The 23,538-nt window shown below is 45.4% G+C and overlaps 1 protein-coding gene across 2 annotated transcripts in view; it reads left to right on the top strand.

Annotated features, from left to right (window-relative positions):
• Positions 1-23,538, top strand: part of PNPLA7 (patatin like phospholipase domain containing 7) — a 122,917-nt gene that overhangs the window by 17,303 nt on the left and 82,076 nt on the right. For both annotated transcript variants that reach the window (XM_066332522.1, XM_066332523.1), the window contains 7 exons: positions 134-226; positions 4,750-4,850; positions 5,812-5,958; positions 10,156-10,233; positions 11,046-11,251; positions 17,326-17,457; positions 18,909-19,032. In XM_066332522.1, the coding sequence (XP_066188619.1) occupies positions 134-226; positions 4,750-4,850; positions 5,812-5,958; positions 10,156-10,233; positions 11,046-11,251; positions 17,326-17,457; positions 18,909-19,032 (881 nt within the window). The remainder of the gene's footprint in view (positions 1-133; positions 227-4,749; positions 4,851-5,811; positions 5,959-10,155; positions 10,234-11,045; positions 11,252-17,325; positions 17,458-18,908; positions 19,033-23,538) is intronic.

Below are 23,538 nucleotides of genomic sequence, written 5' to 3'. Positions count from 1 at the left end.
AAACAATATTTAATGTCAGAGTTTCCGAATCTTTAAGTCAGCCTTTAAAAGTGGGTAGTTAAAGATTCTTGTTAGTGAAACTTACTTTATTAGTGGATACCTTGTGTTTACAACATTTGCTTTTAAATTTCAGATATGTTGAGGATTTCTGGTACAGAAAACTCTGAGCATATTTTCAGAAGAAGCCTTTCATCACCTCCCTATGCAGGGTCTACAGAGGCTTCTAGTAAGTAGTGCTTGGCAAAATTGTGGGAAATATGTGATTTATCTAATCATGGGGGAAGCTGCATGATCTCTGGAGTGCTGGGCTGGATAATTTTCCTGTTTATGGTGGATTATCATCTTGCAGTCCTTTCATGGTAGATAATCATCTTGCAGTGGTGCTGCTTCCTAACTCATTGGTCAAAAAATTATTTAGTAACAAATGGACTGTTATCTCAGGGAGCATTCCCTTGCTGTCATTATCAGCAACAGGGAACATCATTTGGCTTCCAGGACCTGCAAATTAAGAGCTTCATTAATTGATATTACTGAATCTCTCTGAATTATGATGATAAGCCATCATCTTTCATAGAGAAGATGACACATGTTTCTTGCTTGGCTGGTTGTCCCAAAAAGCACATTACATGGCTTTGTTGCTGTTAGAGGAATGTTCCTTAGAGTGGATAATAAAGGTGATGGATCATGGGATGCTCTGAGGAGACATTTATGAGGCTGGGCTGGTTTGATGCTGCAGTATCATTTTGGGGAACTTTAGTTACTCCACTGTAGACATTTTCCTCTGGGCCTGATGTTTAGGTCAGCTTTGTGTTCCGAGGCGGAGAAACTGGAGTTCTTGTGGGAATCACAGAACACAGGCATCTGTCTCTGTTACATGAGTAATAAATTGAGCTCTGTGAGGGAATTCCAAGGTCATGCTCAGGTACTGTTAATAGAGAAATGTTTAATCTATTAAACAGTGGAATGAAGGTGCCCTGGGTACTTTAGAGGATGCTTTTATTGCTCACCTTGGCTATTAAATGACTGAGGGGAAAGGAACATACTGTGAGGAGCTGAAGAGCTTGGAGACCAGGAAGGAGGAGTGAGCCAGGCTGGGGGAGCTCTCAGCACTGAGAGCTTTCCCCAAGGTGAGGTTTGTGTCCCTTGTTGCTGCCACAGGAAGTTGCTGGTGTGCACAGAGGAGAGCAGTGGGGAGCTCCTTCAATTTTAACACTGGAGGGCTGATTTGTTTCCTCTCCAGTTCCTACTGGGCAAGTGTAAGGGGTCCTACTTAGATTTTTTTTCATAGTTTCCATGTTACTGTCCAGAGGGGTGGATGTGATGGAGAAATAGGATTTTGGCTGGGGTAAGTAGATCATCTTTCTAAGCCAGGGAGGCAAATTAAGAGAAAATACTGACTGACCCACACAAGACTTGGCTTGATTTTCACATGTGTGAGGTTGTTTTACCCTAGGAGTTGTAAAAAATGCACCAGCAGACTTGGTTCAGTGATAAATTAATTAATCCTTGCCCTGAACACAAGCCCCTTATATGAGGCAGTTCAGTGAGTTCTGCCTGTGCAGTCCTGTGAGATTCTCAGGGACAGTCTTTGTGTGTTCTTAGGAGCTTTAATATGGAAGGATCCCTGCAAACTTCTCAGTGGATATGTCCATTTGTCCTTCCTTTCTCCTTTTATGTATCATAAAAGTTCTGCCAGGGTACACAGGGCTTAGCAGAGAGAGTAAATTAATTTTTACTGACAGAAGGAGCATATCTAATTGGGTAATTATGATTTGCCTCAGGTAACAGAGCTGATTTCTTCTCACTGTTTAGCTTGCACAGAGACTGTCTTGATGTCTGTAATGAAAAGATCAAGATCTTGCTTCAGATTCTATTCCACTGCTTACTGTGTGTTCAGATTCCATGGAATATTGATTATGTTTATTATTAATTCAGAGAGGGGAAAACTGTTGGAGTCACAGAAGTGCTGTTATCTCAACATCTCCTTGATTTGCTTGTTGTTAGAATTAATAAACACTGCTAAAAATTGCTTTGGGAGAAAACACTTTTGCCTCAGTTGCTCCTGGAGTTGGCTGAAATTTGTTTTTCAGGTCTTTTTGTGTAGTTATCTAACTGGAAACATAGCAGTTGTGTAGATGGGGGAATAGGATTCTGCCAGCTCAGGCTACTTTGCTTTACAAGTGTACTAACTTTGTGTGGAAAAATATAGAACTAATTCATTGAAGCATCTGGGCTGGGGGACAGAGAAATTCGAAAGCAAAGACTAAAACAGCAGGGCCTTTTGGATGTAACAGCTTCACCCCTTCGTTGTCCCTGGAAGTAAGTCTTCCTAATTTCTGTTTTTAAGGTTAAACAGCAGTTGTTCTTTATTGTTTTGGTGTTTTTTTTCCCCCAAAGCCCTGACGTGCGGCACACGTGAGACTGGCAGAACTTGGCAGGGAAGAGGCTGGGAATGCTGCCAGGGACTGTGGCAGTTGCCATTGTTTGTGCAGTGCCTTCCATCCCCATCCCAGCAGTGTGTGGGACACCATGTGTTCCTCACACAGGATCCATCCCTCTCCTTCCCCACCGCCTCCTGACTCAGCGGCTCCGCGTGCAGCTCGTCGCTCCCGCTGCAGCAGCAAGGCAGCTCCAGAAACCACTGTGTGGGCACCACGGCTCAGGGGAAGGCTCCTGCTCTGAATAGCAGTGGAGTAGACAGCAGCTTTCATTCTTAGAATGCCTCCTCGTTCTCCTCTCGCTGGGTTTTAAAGTGCAGGGCTGGGTAGGAGATGCTTTTCCTGCCTGCAGGGCCAAAATCCAAGTGTTTGGGCTGGACCTGAGTGTTCATATGGAAAATGCTCCCGGTGTGGTTGGGCTCAGGAGTTTGGCTGACCCTGGGATTTGGGGGTCAGGGAGATTTGACAGGGAGTCATCAGCTCATCTGGAGCTGCTCTTGCTACTGTCCAGTTCAAAGAATTCACAGAATGACTAGGTTGGAAGAGACCTTCAAGATCACCGAGTCCAGCCCATGCCCTAACACCTCAACTAAACCATGGCACTGAGTGCCATATCCAGTCTTTTTTTAAACACATCCAGTTTATTGTTTATAGCTGACTTGATGTGTTTAATGCTGCAGTGTGCAGGAAATTCAGTTAATAGCATCAACAGCATTGCTGTTTATTTTCATTTTTTTACTTACCCATGTAAGTTATGATGACGATCAACTTTGGGTCAGCTTCTTGGGTTTCTTGTTTGGAGGCTGATCATTAAATGACTTTACTATGATCCCAGTGGCAGGTTGGAAATATGCAAGGATTTGTTTGTATTTGTAGATCACAGAATCATAGTTAAGGTTGGAAAAGACCTTTCAGATCTTCAAGTGCAACTGCCAGGCCAGCACCACCCTGGTGTTCACCACTAACCCACATGTCCTTTGAACACTTCAGGGATGGTGACTCCACCCCTGCCCTGGGCAGCCTGGGCTAGTCATTTACAACCCATTCCATGAAAAGATGTTTCCTATTATCCAATCCAAACCTCCCCTGGCAGAACTCAAGGCCATTTCCTCAAGATGACATGGAAGAAGTACTCTGAGGTAGAGCTGAGTATTTGTGGCAGTGGGATTCTTCCCTTGGTCAAGCTGGGGTGGGAGATAGGAGTCATGCCCCTTCAGAGATAAAAGTTGTGGTTTGGAAATTAAATTTATGGACAGCCCTTCATGGTAGGGTGGTATTGTCACATGGTCATAGATCACAGTGGTGTAAGTTTTGGTTCCAAAAGCCAACTTCCCAAAGCTTGGGGCAATCCTGGGGAAATTCAGGTCTGTGTCTCTTGGGAGGGACAGGTGGGGAAAGAGTTCAGAATTAAAAATTAGAATTTATTCGGTGACAGAATTTACCAGTCAGGAAAGACAATTGGTTTTCCAAAGGGCCCAGCTTATTCCTGAGCAGCAATTTGTATTTAAAAAAGCAGGAGTATTAAGAAAAATGTAGTGACTGAAGGCAAAAAGTATCAGGAAAAAAGGTAAACTTCTCTGAATAGTCTATTTTGGAGATATATTAGGCATAGAAATAAGATTGAAATTATTATAGATTTATTTGTTAAAGGAAATAGCAATTTCTGCATGATTTTTTAACTCCTCTGTAAATCTTCAGGCTGTGACTTCCAAGGATGTGGAACTGAATAGAAAATATGCCTAATTTTTCCAAAAAGGCTTTTAATAGAAATAAGATTTCTTCAGCAGATCTCACCTTTTCTGTGAATCCATACACATCTAGAAGGAGCAATAGATCAGCTCAGAGGGTGAGGAAAATGAGGAAATGGCCCCTGAAACTTAATATTCATCCTATGAAGGATTTCCAGGATTTGTAGAGTATGGAAAATAAGATGCAGCAGCTGATATGAACCATCAGCAGCATCACCTCAGGCAGTTTTGCAGAAAGCCATAAAAAACACGTCAAAGTTTTCAGTTATCAGGAGCTCCCTCTGTCCAGTTCTCTGCCAATCCTCAGTGGACAAAAAGCCCCACAAACACCCTTCAGATAATGACTTTACTCTGTACAAGAGTGGGTGTGGGAATTCTGGGACGTGTTGTACACCCAAATTCAGATGGGGAAGATTTAAAGTTCCAGGTCAAAAGGAACTGGGAAATAATAGGAATATGAAGATGCCACTTGCTAAAGCTGCTCCACTCGGTGTGTTACCTGCTGTTCCTGAGAAACTGCACTCCAGGAGGTGCTCAGACCAGGATTTTTTCCTTGTTTGCAGACAACTGCAGCAGTGCCAAGTCTGACATGGACATGGCCTACGAGAGGGCCAGGGTGCACCTGTCCCCCGAGGACGCCGGCGGCAGCCCCACCGTGGCCAAGGTGGGTCTGCTCCTTCCCCAGAGCCCAGCCTGCTCCTGCCCTGCCCTCCTCACTTCCTTCTGCTTGGAGCCATTCCAAGGTTTTCTTCCTTCCTTCAAAACGCTGCCCTGGCAGCTCTGGATGACTTGGGATGTGTGGTTTGATGGTTTGGGTTGGAAGGGATCTTTGGAGCCCTTTGGAGCTGGTCCAATCCCCCTGACAGGGCCAGGGACACCTTCCTCTGCACCATCCAGCCTGGCCTTGAATGTTTCTGTGTTATTGTTTTTTAACTTACAAGTGTTTCAATAGATTTTAGTGGCTGTCAAGTCATTTTGTTGTGCATCTTGAAATTCTGTGGAGATTCCCTTGGTGAGCAATGGGAAACCACTGCTGCAATTTTTTATGTGTTTTCTTCCCCTGACTCATGAAATGGATTATTTGGATTTGTCAGACCATGCTTTATTTGTGAGAGGTACTTTACAGCAAGGAATTAAAAACTTCTATCAGCTGTAGATCTCCAGTCGTTTTTATTTTTGTGGTCTGCTTTTTACAAATACTGACCTGGAAGTTAGGACACAAAAAACACTTGTGAATTATAAAACTGCAACTTAAAATCTGGAATGAAACTGTTGCTCACTGTAACCTTGAGAGACATTTTATCTTTTCCTCCATCTTTTGTACAGGGTTGATAAAGTTTTAGTTCCATCAAGCTGGCAACAGCCCAGATTCTGAAGTCTCTAATTCTTTCCCTTTCACAAGCTGTGATGAGTAACTTTGTTTGATTCAAGTGTCAGGCTGTGCAGAAAAATACAGGATAATGAAGTTAGCAAGCTGTTGCTTTTTTGGAAACCTAGATTTCTTTTTTTTTGCAGACCACCAGTTGTGGTGGGTAGGGAATACAGATGATAAAGGCAAATTTTGGCCAGGTAGGTGCCAATTTTGATGTTTAAACTGATCCTTGATGTGTTTTTTCTCTTTGCAGTCGATATTGAAGAAGACTGTGACAGTGACAGAAACTCCTTCAGCAGTTTTCCATTACAGTGCTGTGCAGGACTCCTGTAACAGCAAACACACTGATGCCATCGTGGAAGCAGCAAAGAAAGACCTCTCAACCCTGATGAAACTTGATGTGAGTAAATTGCAAGGGGAACTGGCTTTGCTTCTGCTTTTCATCTCATTCTGCCAGGAACTGAAAAGTGGATTTGTCTCCTCAGTGTGCTGGAGATGGGTTAGATGTTTTATTCAACAGTCTGTTGAAGTCATTAGAAGAGCTGAAATAAATTTGAATTATTCTGCCATTTCAACAGAGCAGGTTGGAATGCAGTACATGAATCTTCCCTCTCTGGGTGCAGACTTAGTCCTGCAAGCAGCACATGTGCAGTTCCTGCCACCTCATTCTGTGCTCTCACTGAGTGTGGGAAGTTATCTGAAGGTTCAGGTGATTGCTGAATCCATGAATCCCGGTGGCTCTGCATCCCAGGGAGTTGTTTGGGTTTGGAATTGTGTCCCTGTACTTGTCCAGGGCAGCATCTCCCAGCTGGGTCCTGTGCCCATGGCAGGGGCTGAGCCCCTTGGTTGTTGTAAGAAGGATTGAAAATGGTTGTTTTCATCATTCCAGTCATTGCAGCTGCATTTCATTATGGACGTGTGGCTGTTCGTGGATAATCAGACAGTTTGGGAAGGCTCTGCATCTGTCTCAGTCAGCCACAGACATCCTTGGTTTGTTCCAGCCTGTTCTGCAATAATTCCAGTCTGCTGCTGCTGCCAGAGGCTGGGCACAGCTGCTGCCCCTCCTCCCCTGCCTTCAGAGCTGTCACCAAACAACACTGGCTAGAACTTAAAAGATTTTACTTCTAGATTTTAGCATTCCCTCCTGACTTCCAAAATTATTCCCCTTGCAGCTTCAAAATCCCTGTCAGGGTCTTTCAGCTCCCAGTTGTGAGGCTCAAGGTGCCTGTTCCCCATCATCACTGATCTGAGGTCTCTTAGTCTGCAGGAGCATTACCTGTCTCATTATGTTAATTTTCAGGTTTTTTTCAGGCATTTATATGCTCATGAAAGGCTACAGACTATTTTAGAATAAATTCTTGTTGCAGAAGGAGTAAAGTACAGCTTAATCTATTCTGTTCCTGATCGAGATCTGTTCTTATCAGATCATAAGCAGAAATACCAAGATTACTGAAGGTCCTGATTACAGCACTTTTCTTTTAGTCTAGAATAAATTTCTCAGTAATTACCAAGTAGCAGTTTAGATATAAAGTTAATTTCAACAGTGTCCTTAAAATGCAGTATCTAACAGGCAGAGTTTGTAACAAGATCTAAATAATGGTGGAATAAAGTAGGATTTTCAAGCACCTCACTTTTTCATAAGCAGATTAGAATCTAGTGGGATGTGGCCAAATGCCAGAAATGTCATTGAAAGCCCAATTTTTTTTCCATGTAGGAATAGCAAAAGTTGATTCTTCCAGAGGCAATGCAAGAAGAATCTTAATGTATACAAAATATTTGCGTTCAATGCTGCTGACATGAAAGAAAATGAATTCTTGTAAGCTCTTCTCTTAAAGAAGTGAGATCTTTCTTAGCTGGATGGAAGCATTTTAGGTTGTCATTTTTCAGAGCAGCCAATTAGAGTGAATAAAATGGAGATGTTTTGATGACAGATGGTAGGTTTGGGTTTATTTTTTTTTTTTTTTGGTTGTTTGGCTGGGGTTTTTTCATGTGACAGAGGGATGGTAAATGTCTCTAGGAGAGAGGCATTATTTCAAATAGCCTTTGGGTATCTGACTTTGGAATTAAAATTTTCTCTTTTTTTTTTGTTGTTTTAAGTTATTTGAATTCTTTAGTTCTCTATCACGAGTGACTTTCAACCTCATAGAGTTTTTGTGTATTTTCAGCTTTATCTGCAGTTGCTATAGGGGGGTTAAGCAGTGTTGTAAGGCATCTCTTCTTTGTCAGTTACAAGAGAAGTTCCTTCAACAAAAATATTATTTTTCCCAGTTAATAATTGCTTTATTTCAATTGTTTATAACTGGTTTCACTTCTGTACCATAAACCCCTGTTAATTTGTTACCTAGAAATAACCTCTGTTGCTTCTTATATTTGCTATTGTATCAAAATTTATTGAGTTTCCTGCTGCAATCATTTGTTACAAAGAAAGAAACTAGCTGGGAAATGGAGCTTCTTGGGGTAATGACTTATTTTCCCTAAAAAAGCTTGTGGCTGGGAGGGATCAGTGCAGGTTTTTAACCCAAACCCTGTAACTGTGCAATGCTGAATTTGGGGTTGCTGGTCTCACCCGCTTCAGAGACAGGATGGATTTTATTTGTCAGCTCTTTTATTGCTTAATGGGGCAGTAACAGCACAGCAAAGAGGATACCAAGGTCTGCCTGGAGGTCACTGAGTCCCTTCCATGCCCGAGGCACAGTCAGATACTGCTAAGTCATTTCTGGCAGGTTTTTGGCTAAGCTGTTCTTAAAGATCTCCAATGCTGAGGCTTTCACAGCTCTGACTACAATCTATCCCAATACTTAAGTAGTCTTAGACATGAAGAAAATCTTTGCAGCAAATTTTTTTTTTTTGAGCTGATGCAGCCTGAAAACGCACTTGATAAGTAGAGCTCATGAGGGAGCTTGTATTCCCCTGCTGAGAGGTACTTTCAGAGTTACAACTTTGGCTTTAAGAACAGATAATACTATACAGCCATAAATGTCTAAATATAGAAAAAACATTATAGAAATTAGTTGAGTTGCTATTGCTGAACTGAAATATTTTGACAGGTGCTTGTCAGGTTCTCTGCACTGGATATGTTCCCATGAAACAGATTGGCTTTAATAAAACTATTTTTGATGAAAATATGTTCTTTTTATCAGCAGTAGGTGTAAAGAATAATTGTGATTATTTTCCCAGCACTATTTTTTTTTCAACCCAAAATGGAAAAATTCCAGCCTGGCAGAACAATTACGCTGGTGGAGTGTTTACATCTCTGCTGTGCTGATTTCCTGCTGGAATGGAGTTGATGACTGGGGTCACATTCTGTCTGCTCTGCTCTTGTGCTCAATTGCTTCTTCCTCTGAGTGCAGCTCTTAGTGCTGCTGCCTCTGAGGCAGAGCCTGGGCACAGCCAAATACCCAGGGAAGCTGTGAGAGGCAGGACTGTGCTCCTCTCTTCAGCCTAACTCATCACTGAGCCTCGTTCTCTGCCCCATTCAGGGCTGGTGACAAAATGTGGAACTTCTGAAGATTTATAGAAAGGCTGGAGAGGGGCTGTGGGCATGGAGTGACAGGACAAGGAGGAAAGGCCTTAAGCTGAAGGCTGGCACTAGATACTGGGAAGAGATTCTTTATTTGAAGCATGGTGAGACCCTGGCACAGGGTGCCCAGAGAAGCTGCCAAGGCCAGGCTGGACAGGGCTTGGAGCAGCCTGGGATAGTGGAAGATGTCCCTGGCTGGTCTGGATGAGCTTTTTTCCCTTTGAAACCAAACCAGTCTGTGACTCTCTGATTGCTCCTTTGGGTGAAAGTTATGCCAAAGCAAAGGTGGCCTGAAGCATCAGGGTTTGATCCCAACTGCACACAGGAGCCCAGATTGTGTGGGCAGTTCTTGGAGATGGGAAGAAAAGTCTCTTTATGCCTGTTTGGTTGTCTGTTGTGTGCTCAGCGTTATGGTGGTGAAAGCAATGTTTGGATCAAAGGAATTTTGGGCTCAGCCAGCTCAGCTCCTTGACAGCTCCTGAGTCCAGACTGAGGGTGGCTTTTGGGAAGACCCTTTGCTCCCATGTGCTTTTGGGCTGGGATTGAAATTCCCACTTTTCTCTGCCTAAGCACAGGAGTTCATGAGCTTGGGGAAGCTTTTGTTGTTACTGTGTGTCTGAAAATCTGCTCTGCAGGTACAGCACAGCCAAGCTGTGTGCCCAGGGCTGGGCTGGGACAAAGCCACTGTTGGATCATCTTGTCCTGTTACTCCATGATGCAGAGAGCATCTTCTAGTTTCACTTTCCTTTTTTGTGATTTTCTTGCCAGCTGGTACAGCTGATCTCTTTCCATTATGGACCATTTAAAGAATCTGGGGGAAAACTGATAAATAGAAAATCCTTAAGAACCCAAGTGTGATCAATTAAAATGCATCAAACCTCTTTTTCTCTTCTGGAAGAAATGTCTGGTGGGTAGAGAAATACAAAAATAGGTGGCATATTTTAAAGAGATTCAAGTACATATAACATTGTCTTAACTGTTATTCTTACTTGATTTATTTGGGTGCTTCCTCACATTCTGGGACCTTTACCTGTGCACAGAGCAGTAAATTGTACCTCCCTCCCCTTTCTTCTCCAGAATCCTGCATTGCTGAACGGCAAAGTGACACTGCATCAGGTCACTGCTGGCACTGTGCTGTCCAGGCAGGGAGATCAGGTGAGTCTGGCTCAGTCTGTGCCCCTCCAGGAGGTGTTCATACACACTGATGGCAAATGGAACATTCCCACCTGTCCTCCCCAGGCCATCTCTCCTGGAGGTGAAACACCCCCAGCTCTGGACCTGCCTTCCTGCACACAGGGCTGGTGCTGCAGCCAGAGCCAGAGTGGGAATCTGCTGCCTGGGTGTTGTCAGCCCTGATGGACCTCTGGAGTGTCCCACCTTCATCCTTCCTCGGGAGCTGTGGGGACTGGGAAGCCTTTCCTCACACCCTGCACTTTGGGCTTTTGTGATGCCACTCAATTGCAGTAAAGCCCTCATACAAAACCAATCCAGCATTATTCGTTTATAGCAAAGTGTGCTTAGGATATAACAAGCTTCATTTATAATAATCCTGTGTAAATAGAGGAGCTTAAGCAAAGCAGATGATGGGCAGCTCCAGTTCCATTGCTGGGTTCTGCTCTGCTGACCTGCCATGCCTCTCATCCTGCAGCTGTGATTCCTCATTATCTTCTCCACTCCCAATTCTGTTGTTATTCCTTGATATCTTGAAGATGCAGCCTTCATTTTTCATAACCACCCAAAGACAAACCCATTTTTTAATATTGTGCCTGCTTAGTTTTAAATATTCATAACCTGCTTTTAATAATTCACTATTGTATCTTATTTTACCACCTCATTGTTCAAAAGCTATAGGGGAACTTTCTGGGAAGCAGATTGGTCGTGATAGCGCTGTCACTGGGATAATTGCTTTTAAAATCTTGGGGGATTTTTATTGAGGTTTTTTTTTTTTTTTCCCTCATTTACTCCAGGATGTCAATGTTTGCTTTGTGGTCTCGGGGATGCTCCACGTGTACCAGAGGAAGATTGACTCTGAGGAGGACACCTGCCTCTTCATCACCCACCCCGGGGAGCTCGTGGGCCAGCTCGCTGTCCTCACTGGGGAGCCACTGATCTTCACCATCAAGGCCAACAGAGACTGCAGCTTCCTCTCCATCTCCAAGTCCCATTTCTATGAGTGAGTTCTGCCATTCAAACATACATGGACCTGGGGTTTTTAATGTCGTTTTTAGAATTTTTTTATGACTCTTTTGAACAAAGGACCAAAGTAGTGTCCATCTCCCTGTGCTGGGTGCAGGTGGGGGGACTATACATCAAATTCTGGGTTTAATTTTGGGCCCCTCACTGCAAGAGGAGGGGGCATGGAGGGGCTGGAGCATGTCCAGGGAAGGGTCTGGAGCCCCAGGAGAGGCTGAGGGAGCTGGAAAGGGGCTCAGCCTGGAGAAAAGGAGGCTCAGGGGGAACCTTGTGGCTCTGCACAAGTCCCTGACAGGAGGGGACAGCCGGGGGGGTTGGGCTCTGCTCCCAGGGAACAGGGACAGGAGGAAAGGGAATGGCCAGGGGAGATTCAGGTTGGATTTTAGGGAAAATTTCTTCACTGGAAGGGTGGTCAGACATCTGAACAGGCTGCTCTGGCAGTGGTGGGGTCACTATTCCTGGAAGTGTTCAAAAACCATGTGACCACCTAAGATGTGTCTAAGATGTGGCACTTTGTGGTATGGTTTAGTGGGCCTGGGGTTATTCGGTTAAAGCTTGGACTTGTAGATCTTGCTGGTCTTTTCCAGCTGTAATGATTCCATGATTTCAATCCAAATGTTGAATGTCTGTGCTGATGCAGGTGCATCCCATATCAAACCGTGTTTTTATGGGGTGGGTTTAGGTACCTGGATGAGCTGTGGTCTCTCTATCAGGTGGTTTAACTCCAGCAAGAAGCAATTCAGGGAACATGGAAATATTAAATTGTGGCATCTTTGTTCAAGGCCTATTAAGCACTTAACCCAAGGAGGTAGGAATCATGGCCCAAGATTCAAATACTTCATAATCCAAATAAGAAAGTTTGCCCAGAGCATGCAGTTTGCTGTGTTAGCTGCTGCTTTGCTCGGGCAGGAAAAGGCCTGGGCCTTTCCTCTTGGATTCATTTTTCCTTTTTGCTAGGAAACCTCCCCAGTTCTGTTCCCAGACAGAGCCAGGGAGCTGGGGGTGTTGTGAGTGATTGGTCTGGGTGTAACTGTGAGTTTTTAATGCTCACTGATAGAGTAGGTTAAAGAATTATTCCCCTGTGCAAGGTTCCTTCCCGGACCTTGGAAGTAGCATTTGACTTGGGACTTAATGCTTAAAGAGGAATATAGGGAATTAAAAATCCGAAATGCTGACTGTGGTTAGCCTTGTTGCCAATAATAATGATTAATGCCCTTGATTTATTCTGTGATCCTGTCATTTAGAGTTACAATTAGTTCACACACGTGATTTGTGTCTAGTGCACGATTTCCTGTGATAATCTCCTTTTCCAGCTTCTGGAACATACCATAAGTCCTGAGTTACATGGAGGACTTCTGGGGGGTGATTGTGTTTTGTGGGCCACTGTGATGTTGTCTATCTCTGCATAACTCCCTGCTTTCTAAATAATTGTAGTTGTTTGTATTCCTGATCAGCTCTACCCCTGAATCCTTGTTGTGGGGTTTCTGTTTTCCCAGCCCAGGCAGGAGGCTGCCTGGCTGTGCAGCTCAATGTGCTGTGCTCAGCAGGTGCTTGTTGATGAGCTGTGTTTTTCCCAGGCTCTGAAGTGGTTGTCAACTCTTTGGCCTAATTTCTGAGAGATGCTTCCCACTTGTGCCATTCCATGTGGTACCAGGCTATTTCTTCTAAATGGCCGCTTTTTCTCTCTGTCCTTTCCTGCTGTTGTTTTCCTACTTGTTTCTGACTTGAAATTTCATTATGTTGTCTCAGCCAGCCAGGCAGATTCCACCTTTTCCTCCTTTTTCTTTTCATGTTTTTTTTTTTCCTACTCAGGGCTGGCTTCTCTCTCATTTACTGAAGCTCATTTTCCTGAGCTTTCTCTTCTCTCTCAAGAACTAAGGTACCTCCTGTTTATTCCAGCTTGCCTTTCTGCTTCCATTAATGGCTTACCAGTCAGGGATCAAGACCCATCAATGTACCACCTCATCATCACTTTTGGGTCCTTTCCAAATCTTTCTTTTTCTCCTTTGAAGTCTGTTATCTGTTCTCTCCATTTTACAAGCTTTGTGATATTCCAGCATTTCATCTTCACAGTTTGTCCTGAACCCCAGGCTTTATGGCAATTCTGACTCCTGGGCCCATATTTAAAAGTGACGTTGGAGAAAGGCTTTGAAAAGCATCAAGCTCCTTCTACTGGTTCATTTTTGCTTTGAACTCTATGAGAAAGCAAAACTTGTTAATAAAAGAGGATGTGGTTCTGTTTGCCATTTTTATGTAAATTCTGTGTTCGTAGTTCCACGATGTTCAGCTTTCTCCTTTGCCCGGAATCTCAGAGGAATTATTTTTGTCTTAATTTGCTCGTTTTTCTCTTAGCTTACAGACTAGGTGGAATTTGACAATTATTCTCCAATATTGCATTCTTCTTTTCCTGTCACATGTGTTTCTTCTTTTCCTCTCCACTGCCCTGGAGCACTGTATGTGTTTTTTCTCAATAATTAATGAGAAGAGGAAGCAGAAAGCACATGGTCAATAGTTGTCATGAGGAAAAGAGTAATGGAAGGAGCCTGGGGTGGAGAATTGAGTGTTGAATGTTGGATTAAATCCTTCTCACTGGAACTTCTTGATAGGAGCTTGTTTTGTGGTGCTCCCAAGAGGAAATGGCTGGCTGTAGATGGAGAGTGCAAGTGCAGGGGTGGCACAAGTTGATGGTGTGGTGAATGCAGGGGTAATTCCATGGTGTAATTCCATGGGATGTGCCTGCAGTGCTTTGGGAGCCGCTGCTCTCGGTGTGCAGTGCCCCTGTGGCAGCTCCTGCAAAACGGGAATCAAGTTGTCACCAGGATCTCCTGAGGGGATAAATTCAGGATTTGTGCTACCAGTGGCTCTCTCACATTTTCTGCTTCTGTAAATTTCACAGTTTGGAGGCTTAATCATGTGCACTTGCCAGAGAAGCAGGAACGCTTTGATTTTTATTTGGTCTTGCCAGCTAAGCTGAAAATCCCATTGCAGCCACATCCCCAAGAATATCCGCAGAAGCTCCAGACTTTCACAGGAACTACTTAGCCCTTATTGTTGTAGTTGGTGAGCTTTCTAGTAAAGGATTCTCAAAGTTCCTTCAGAAACCTCTGTAGTACAGAGCTTTGGATTTTCATTTTCCCAGTGCCAGGCATGTGGCAAATAGAAGGGCAAGGATGTAAATGCCCATGTGAGAGGAAGAAAACTAGGTTGATAATGGGGGAAAAAAACCCTCTTTTCTCTTATACTGGATAGGGCTGGATCTCACCTTCTGTATTAATTCTCTTGTAGAACTTGCATGGCACTGGGGGCCATGAGGGCTCCAGGGGGAAGTAAAAGAAGCCTGTTAGTTTGCATTTTGAATGCATTAAGTATGAAGATATATACTGTGAGAGAGGAAAAGAGTAAATGGCTTTTACTGGTGATAGCAGATAGCCTGTGTGGAAAGAAACTTTGAGGGCTGAATAAGCAAGTGGAGTAAAACCAATGAGCTAAACCATCCAGGAATTTTTAGGAGCTTTATTTAACTTTTGAATCTGCTGAGAAGGGGGATAGCACTGGGTGTTTTCCGTTTGTCTGTTGGTATCTTGGTCAGGATGGTGGGATGGCATGGAAAAACCAGGGCAAGAGAAGAGGATCAGGAGAGAAAAGCTGTCCTGCTCCTTGATGATAGTGTTTGCTGGCTGGATTTTCAAGTGTTCCAAATGTAAGAGTTGGTGTTCGGTTTAACTGACCTTGTAGACATTCAAGTGCAGAGGTATGAGTGGGGTGAGTTCAACATGAAATAGGGATATGTGCCTGTGGGTCTCTGCCCTTTCAGTTTCAGGGCTTTTGGCTGAAATTAGAGGCTTCATTATTGCAAAACCAGCAATTGGAGCTCTGGCTGAGGAGAGCAGTATGCAGGGAAAGCTCCATGTGTGCTGGACAATTCCAGTCTCTCACAGCTCTGGGGCTGAAGCAGTGGCACTAATGAAAGAGGGTGCTGATGTTTAAAGACTTCAGGGCAGTTTCTGTGCCACATCCAGGCAGTGCAGAGCTCCTGGTGAGTTTGCTTGTGTTGTCACAGTCTTGGATTGTGAATCTCTGCTTGGGCTTTCTCTGATTCTGCCAGGTTACAGTGGTCCACAAGAACTGTAATCTAGTTAGAGAGCAAAGAGTGGCAGTGCTCCTTTCAGACTTTTCTCCTTTGCTCTGTTGTTTAGGGGTGAGGTTAGATACAAAGCTGACATGATTTGTGCTCAGAGAGCTCCCTCCTGACAGGGTCTCCTGAGGAGATTTTCTTACCAATCTGGCACCTTCCTTGTGAAGGGAACCTGGATGCAGGAAACTAAGCAAGGAATCTCAGGAGTTTCATCAGTCCAAGGGCTGGAGCTGCCCCTGGGCCAGGACAAGCCCCAGGATCAATCCAGGCTGGGCTGAGCAGAGGGAGCAGCCTGGGAGAGAGACCTGGGGCTGCTGTGGGTGAGAGCTGGAGCTGCCCCAGCCCTGAGCCCCCTGCCCTGGGCTGAGCCCCAGCCTGGGCAGCAGGGGAGGGGATTGTGCCCCTGTGCCCCTGTGCCCCTGTGCCCCTGTGCCCAGCTCAGAGCCCAGCTGCAGAGCTGCCCCAGCCCTGGGCCAGCACAGCAAGGACCTGGAGCTGCTGGAGAGATCCAGAGGAGGCCCCAGGGGGATCAGAGGGATGGAGCAGCTCTGCTGGGAGGAAAGGCTGGGAGAGCTGGGAGTGTTCACCTGGAGAGGAGAAGCTTTGGGTGAGCTCAGGGTGGCCTTGCAGGGCCTGAAGGGGCCTAACAAGAAACATGGAGAGTGACAACTTACAGGGGTCTGGAGTGCCAGGAAAAAAGGGGGATTGGATTCCCACTGCCAGAGGGCAGGGCTGGATGGGAGATTGGGCAGGAATTGTTCCCTGGCAGGGTGGGCAGGGCTGGCACAGGGTGCCCAGAGCAGCTGTGGCTGCCCCTGGATCCCTGGCAGTGTTCCTGGCCAGGCTGGATGGGGAGCAGGTTGCTGCAGGTTGCTTGGAGCAAGCAGCAGCTTGTCCATGAGCAGGTTTCATGCAGCTCCCTCATATTTCTGTGTGCACTTCTCATTCTGGAGCTGCAGACATGAGTCTGCTTCTTTGTGAGTTGTTACCTCTCTTGTGAAATAACTTATTTTTTAGTAGTCTGCCCTTGGTGCTGCACAGGAACAGCAAAGATAAGCTGCTCTAGCAGGTAGAACAACCTGATGTGTGTGATCCATTCACCCCTGGGAGTGCTTCAGGAGGTATTTGAGTGCTCACTCCCACAGTGACAGGGTGAAATCTTTCTAAAAAGAATGAGAAATTAGACATTCCTGAGCAGTTCCCAGGTGTCTGTGAGAATGATTTTCCTAGGCCTCACAGTCAGTGTGGAGTTTGAGGTTGTCCTGGCAGAACCTTCTCCGTTTTTCAGTTTGAGGAACATACTGAATTACACGGTGCCTTTAATATTAGAGACTTTTAAGCATGGCTAAAAACATTCAGTGTGAGGATTGGGAGCTTTGTTAGAAGATATTTCAGGTCTTTTTGGTCTTTGCAACAGGAGAAAGGGAGTATTTGAAATGCAGAGCAGGTGTTTTATTTTTAAGCTCATCAGACTTTCCATATGAAAAGATTCTGATGTTATATGTGGGGGAAACTGAGCACGAGCAAGAGACTGAGATGGGCAGAACAGCAGGGAGGAGAGATCCTGGGGACAGGATGAACATTTTCCTGAGTCATGAGACACCTGTGTGAGGGGGAAATGAGGAGGGTGGCACATACACAAGAGCTCACATGGCTCCTGCCCGTCCTGCTGCACTGGGAGAAGGGAATTGGGCCAGGCAGCAGGACTGGCATCCTGCTTCTAGGACAGTGTCATTTCACTTGGGCTGGCTTGGAAGCTGGGCAGCCCCATGTTTTGTCAGAGTCCCTGGTGAGAGTGGTGGTGGCAGGAATGGGGAGTGACCTGGGAATTGCTGCCCAGCTGCCCCGGGATGTGGTGCCTGTGGGCAGCTGTTGCTCTTGTGGGGAGGTGGATCAATAACACTTCCCTTTTTGCTCAGGATTATGCGGGAGCAGCCCAGTGTGGTGCTAGGGGTGGCCCACACTGTTGTGAAGAGGATGTCCCCCTTTGTCAGGCAAATTGACTTCGCCCTGGACTGGATGGAAGTCGAGGCTGGACGAGCTGTTTACAGGTGAGATGTGGACAAAATTGTATATTTGTTGAAATTTTCCTACTTCATGAGCTATGTGCTCTCTTGGAGATGTGTAAAATGAGAACCTCAGGCTGCATTTATCAACCATTCCATAGGATTTATTTGTTTGCCTATTTTGAGATTATTTTCTTCAGTACCTTCAACATTGCTTCAGTCTATTGTCTCTACATGTTGCTAAATTGTTCTATACTGTTCCTCATAGCTTCTGTTTTCTTGGCTAGCTTTTTAAGTGATATAATTGTTAAGACACAATTCCATGTTCTGGTGGTAGTTTCTGCATTGTTGAGGGCATGAAGATCTATTGCTCAGGGGTTTTCAGCCTTTCTGAAACAAACAGCAAAACTCAAAGGTAATTCAGTTAGGCTTATTCAGCAGTAAATTGAAAACAGGAATTTTGTGTTTAAGTGGCAAAAGTTACCTTGGGAAAACTTAGTTTTATGGATATGTACTTGGATGCAGTTGAGCTGTTACATGGTTGCTGCAGTGTCGGGAGAGGAACAGTCTCATTTAGAACATGATCTGTATAATTGTAATTTTTATAACCATACCTGCAGCACCAATGCCAATGGAAGTTTTGGATTACTCTGTGCATCAAAACACTCCTAGCTGTCAGTGTCTTGTTAAAATCTTCTGGAATTCTTTGCATTTGTTTTAACTCCACCACCAGAAGTGTGGCATTCCCAGCAGCACTCCTAATTGTGCCAGCTGGATATAACAAAAAAGTTCTTGGTAGACAAAGGTGTGTCACCAAATCTGAAGCCACTTGAGGGTCTTGCTCTTTGACCTGCAGAATTCCTCTGCACATCCACATTGACCTTGCAGGGGGAACAAGCTCCTGAGTAACCAGCAATGAGCCTGTGGTGTCCCCTTGGGGCTGCTCACAGCCTGGTCATCCCCTTCCAGTCCTGACATGGAACCCCACACTGGCCTGGGTTGGAAAGGACCTTAAAGATCATCCAGTCCCACCCCCTGCCATGGCAGGGACACCTCCCACTGTCCCAGGTCACTCCAGCCCCAATGTCCAGCCTGGCCTTGGGCACTGCCAGGGATCCAGGGGCAGCCACAGCTGCTCTGGGCACCCTGTGCCAGCCCTGCCCACCCTGCCAGGGAACAATTCCTGCCCAATATCCAATCCAAACCTGCTTTTTTCAGTCTGAAGCCATTCCCTTTTGTCCTGTCACTCCTTATCTCGGCTAACTGTGCACAGTCTGGACATTTACACATTAAACCTTTTTCCAGTCACCCTTTAACAAGTTCCTGCTCCATTTTCCATTTGCTTGTTACGTGCCAATTAAAACCCTTTTCCTGCAATCTTCCAAACCGAGCAGGAAAAAAAACAAAAACCTACTAACTTATTCCAAACCTCCAGGTGCATTTACTGAGGCAGGGAACACTTCCTTGATGGTGGCTGTTGGTTCTTTTCCCTGCAGGCAGGGTGACAAGTCCGACTGCACGTACATCGTGCTGAACGGCCGCCTGCGCTCCGTGCTGCGCATGGACGACGGCAAGAAGCACCTGACCGGGGAGTACGGCCGGGGAGACCTCATCGGAGTGGTGAGAGGGGCACAGGGCCTTCCAGCTGCTGTAGGAACAGCTGTGCACGGCAGGGAGAGGGAGCTCTGCAAACCTGAGACACTTCTAGAACACGTGGGTTTATTGCGAGGGTGGTGGGTCACAGGGCTGGGCCTCCAGCCACCAGCCTGGGCTGAAGGGAAGCCCCAAGGAGAGAGAGAGAGAGGGGGAAGGAGTAAGAGCCAAGAGGAGAGAGCAGGTGAGAGAGGTGACAGGGGTAAGGGAGGTGAGCGAGGTCAGGTAAGAGAGTAAAGCAAGAGGTGTAAGAGAGAAAGGGAAGAGGAGGAGGTAAGAGATGTAAGAGGGCGAGGTCCTTGTTCCAATCCATTATATCTCCTTTTGTGTGGAATATTCTGATTTGCACAGACCAACCGGTGTGACATACAGAACCTACAGACTCTGCACACAGCCTGTGAGAACTGCTGTATTACCATATCATTCTGTGTGAATATCATTCTGTATTCTAAACTCTACAGACTACTTTTCTTACCTACCTTTTCCCGGACACCTTTGGGGGCTATTCCCTGGAGCCCCTTTGTTTGCTGTCACCCAACCCATCAGCAGCTGATCGCTGCGCCCCTGCCTGCCATGCCTACATCTCAAAACCAGCATTCATTTCTATTTCACACACAGCTTTTATAATTTTAGTATCCCTTGCCAGGCAATCATATTTGTAGGCTTTTCCTGTCTCAGCTTTCCCAGCAATTTACCCCACTCCAAACACACACAGCCCTGCTCCCATCCCCTGTTCATCTTCAGGGCTTTCCAGTTACAATGGTGGAATCACTCCCTTCTGCCTGGGGGAAGTTTGTATAGCAGTTGGTGAATGGGGTTCTTAAGCTTGGTTTGAAAAGAAAGATAAACCCAAAAAAGGTCACTGCCAAACCAGCAGGTCCTGCCCAGTGCTCCTCTGTGCCATGGGTTACTTTTCTCCCAGAGACAGCAGTGCAGCCTGTTGGATCAGGGCTGGAGGACTTGCAGGTTATGTGCGCTAACTGGAGGTTTGAATAAATTTAGTACCATTGGAGGATTCAGTTTGCATGAGCTGCCCCTGGAACTGTCTAGTCCAACCTCCTCAGATATAGCAGAGCTGCCTTCAGAGCTTTGTCAGGTTTTTCAGGGAGTGTGTAATTATTATAGCTATTAAAACAACTATTTATTTCAAAACTGTAGTATTTATCCATCTTTAATGTCTCTCTTATGTTCATTTTTTATATCTTAGACCTAGTTAACAGCAGAAATAGGAGTCATAAATATGCGCTGCTTGTTTAGTTTTTATATTTAAAATCAGAAGACTTCTGAAGTTCTGAGCTTGTTCTTCAGGCCCTTTCCTGCTTTCTGAGCTGAAAACTAAACACTGAATGTGTATCTGTTTATAGGCAGAATTAGCATAGCTCTGAAGCTAGAAAACTTGTGAAGTGGGATTAGTTCTATGGGAAGAAATTCTTCTTTATAGGAATGAAGGGGGAGGAGTCAAGGCTCCCCTTGGAGAGCTGATCCAAAATTTTGCCCTTGGAGTTCATGAGGCAGTTCTGGTGCTGCTCCCAGCAGAGACAGGGCTGAGCTGGGCTGCTGCTTGCCCCATATTTGATACTTCCACGTGCACAGTATTTAAGGATCTCTTCCCACACTCAGTTCTGCTCTGGCTGAGGGGTTGTGTTGGCTTGGGATTGTGTTTGGAGAAGCAGGTCTATGCTGGAATGTGCTAAAGCACATCCACAAATTTTATTGGTTTCTTCCTTTCTTTGGGATACCTCATTAAAGGTAAAATGACATGGTTTGACGGGAACTAAAGCTGACATCTTTTGTGACTAACCACAATGGTGTGAGGCCTTTTGGTGTGTGAAGAAGGGTTTCTCAGTTTTGTCACATCCAGCTATTTTCCTGCTTTTCTCTGCCTGTGGTGATCTGCAGCTTTTCACTGTCAAGCTCCTGGAGTTTTGCAGAGCTCCCAGGTTAAAAACAGACCTGTTCTATTTTCTGAAAGCAGTTTTGAGTGGCAGGGCAACATATGGTGCTCAGAGGGTGTTGAGGCCCTGGCATAAGGTGCCCAGAGAAGCTGTGGCTGCCCCTGGATCCCTGGAAGTGTCCAGGGCCAGGCTGGATGGGGCTTTGGAGCACCCTGAGAGAGTGGAAGGTGTCCCTACCATGGCAGGAATGGGGTGGGTTTTAGGGTCTCTTCCCACCCAAGCTTTTTTACATTTCAGTGGTTCTGTGAAATAGCTTAAACTCTACCTCCTGTGCAAGGACTGTGCTGGTTTTTCCAGGCTGGCCCAGCTGTTTCTCTGGGCAGGAAGGAGGAGGTGGATTGCTGGATGGACTGGGCTCTGTTTGCTGTAACAGTGCCTTGTTTGCTGGTGAGTGCCCAGGCAGGGGTACAGAAATACCCATGGCAGTTTGTGCCTAAAGCACAAGTCACTGTTTTGGATCCATGTTATGTCATGAATCATGTTGGAGACTTTAGTGACTCTGTGGACGTTGTCATCTCCTTCCTGCCCACAGCTCCCAGTCCCACTGACTCACACTGCCATTTGTTGGAAGTGTCTCCATGCTCTGGCTGCCTTTTGCAAACATGGGGGAGGATCTGTGAAGAACGCCAGCATTATTTCAGAGGGCATTAGCAAAATGATATTTTTGCTTTTAAGAAGTTTTGTTTATCCCCTTCTGTGAAATCTGTTATAAACCTTTAAAAACCTGCTGAAAGGTTGGGTTTGTTTTTTTTCCCCCCACATTAACATAATTGGGGTTCTGCATGCTTGCAGGGAATGAAAGCAGCAGTTGGTGTTGGTAATTGGTTTTTTTTGGTGAACTGGTGGCTTGATCCTCCCTGAATGCCTCTGAGACCCTCCCATGTCACCAGTAATTGTGGGCACTAAGAAAACACTAGAGTCTGTAGTCACTGGCTTTTTGTTTACTGCCTCTGTGTCAGAGCATTTAAAATGCCACGTGCCATTTGCATAAGAGATGAGGCTCTGCCATTTCTGCCGGTAGAAGCAGAGCAGTGCAAGATGAAGGGCTTCAGACAAGATGTTAATTTTTAAGTGTGTGTGTGCGCTCCCGGGGCTCAACTTTGGCTCAAACTGTTTTGTTCCCTGCACTGACTCAATGGCATCTGTTCCTGAGGCCTGTCGAGGCAGGGGGAGAAGAGCAGATTAGAAACTGAAGTTTCCTTCCCTGTGGAGTTCCTTGAAGAGCTGACAAGGGCAGTCCTGTCAGGGGGAAAGGACTAACTCTCAGGGAGACTTTTTGGAGGGATGCTGGCTGCTGTTGGCCCTGTTGGTGGCAGCTCCAATCACTGTATCTGGTCAAATCAAGTCAAAACTCAATTTTGAAACATCCAAGTAATTTTTAAAGGACCATGTTCTATCTGTTAAATAATTCCCTCCCTGCTGAAATACAGTTGACATAAGTCTTGCTTTCTAGAGATTGAAATTTGACTAATTTAGGGGAAATCTTCTAATTTGGTAGTCCCTTGCTATAGATACACTTCTGGAAAAATACTGAAATGTGAATTTTATCTACCAGCTAAAGGGTCACTTTTTTATCTTATTATCACTTCTGCCATGCCCAGGTGATCCCAGTGTGTGTTGATGGACTGAAAGAGCTTCTCTTCACCAAGCTACTTGTTTAAAATGCTTATCTTAGTCTCTCAGTTCTTTTGTTGATGTTTTGGTTTTGATCTTGGTTAACCACGGGTAATTGTAGTTTTTACTCTTTTTCTCTTGATCTTATTAGCACTTTGTTGTGTGTGAGAGAGGAGTCTTTTAATTTGATTTTTGTGCCTGTCAATGGCAGGTGCTGGCCCAGGTTCTGTTGTTCCTGGCAGTGCTGCTGAGGCTGGGGCAATTATCCCTTGGTTTATTCCAAACTGCAGAGTAGGATGTCAGAACACAGGGTCACAGCTCCAAGCGTGTGTTGAGGGTGGGTGTTCTTTGCTTTTTGCACTCTTGGGAGGACAGCAGTGGGTGAGGAGAAGGTAACAAACCCATCAGAGGCATCCCTCAGGATAACCTGCTGCTGAATTGAAGCTGTTTGTGCACTGCCTGCACCCTTCAAACTGCTGCAGGTGATGGAACCTTCAGTGCAATGTGGTTTTTATGCAAGGCCACGCTTTGTCTTCATGGAGTTCTGAAGGATGGCTGCGGTGTTGGGGGATGACTGAATGCCAGGCAGGTCTCAGGGGCCTCAGACACAGCTGGTAACTCCAAATATTTTCCAGAGCTGGGCTTTTAGGTTGTGTAGAGCTGGGTTTACTGGTAACCCCTCCCAGGACACTGTTGGGTGCAGGGTCTGACCCAAAACCAGTCAGCTTTCAAAAATACCTGCTGAAGGGGGAAGCTGCAGCTATGTTTTGATTAATTCAGTACCTTTTCTGTTTCTCTTTAGCAACCAGAGTGTCCCTCTTGTCAGGAGGGCTACACACAGTGACTTGTGAGTACAGGAACTGCTGAACAAGTGCAGAAAGGCATTTGTGCACTGACTCCTGTA

This window comes from Sylvia atricapilla, chromosome 19 (assembly GCF_009819655.1).
Source record: "Sylvia atricapilla isolate bSylAtr1 chromosome 19, bSylAtr1.pri, whole genome shotgun sequence".
NCBI classification, from domain to species: Eukaryota; Metazoa; Chordata; class Aves; order Passeriformes; family Sylviidae; genus Sylvia; species Sylvia atricapilla.
The sequence above is the reverse complement of the archived record's forward strand: the minus strand, read 5'-3'. Positions and strand labels throughout refer to the sequence as shown.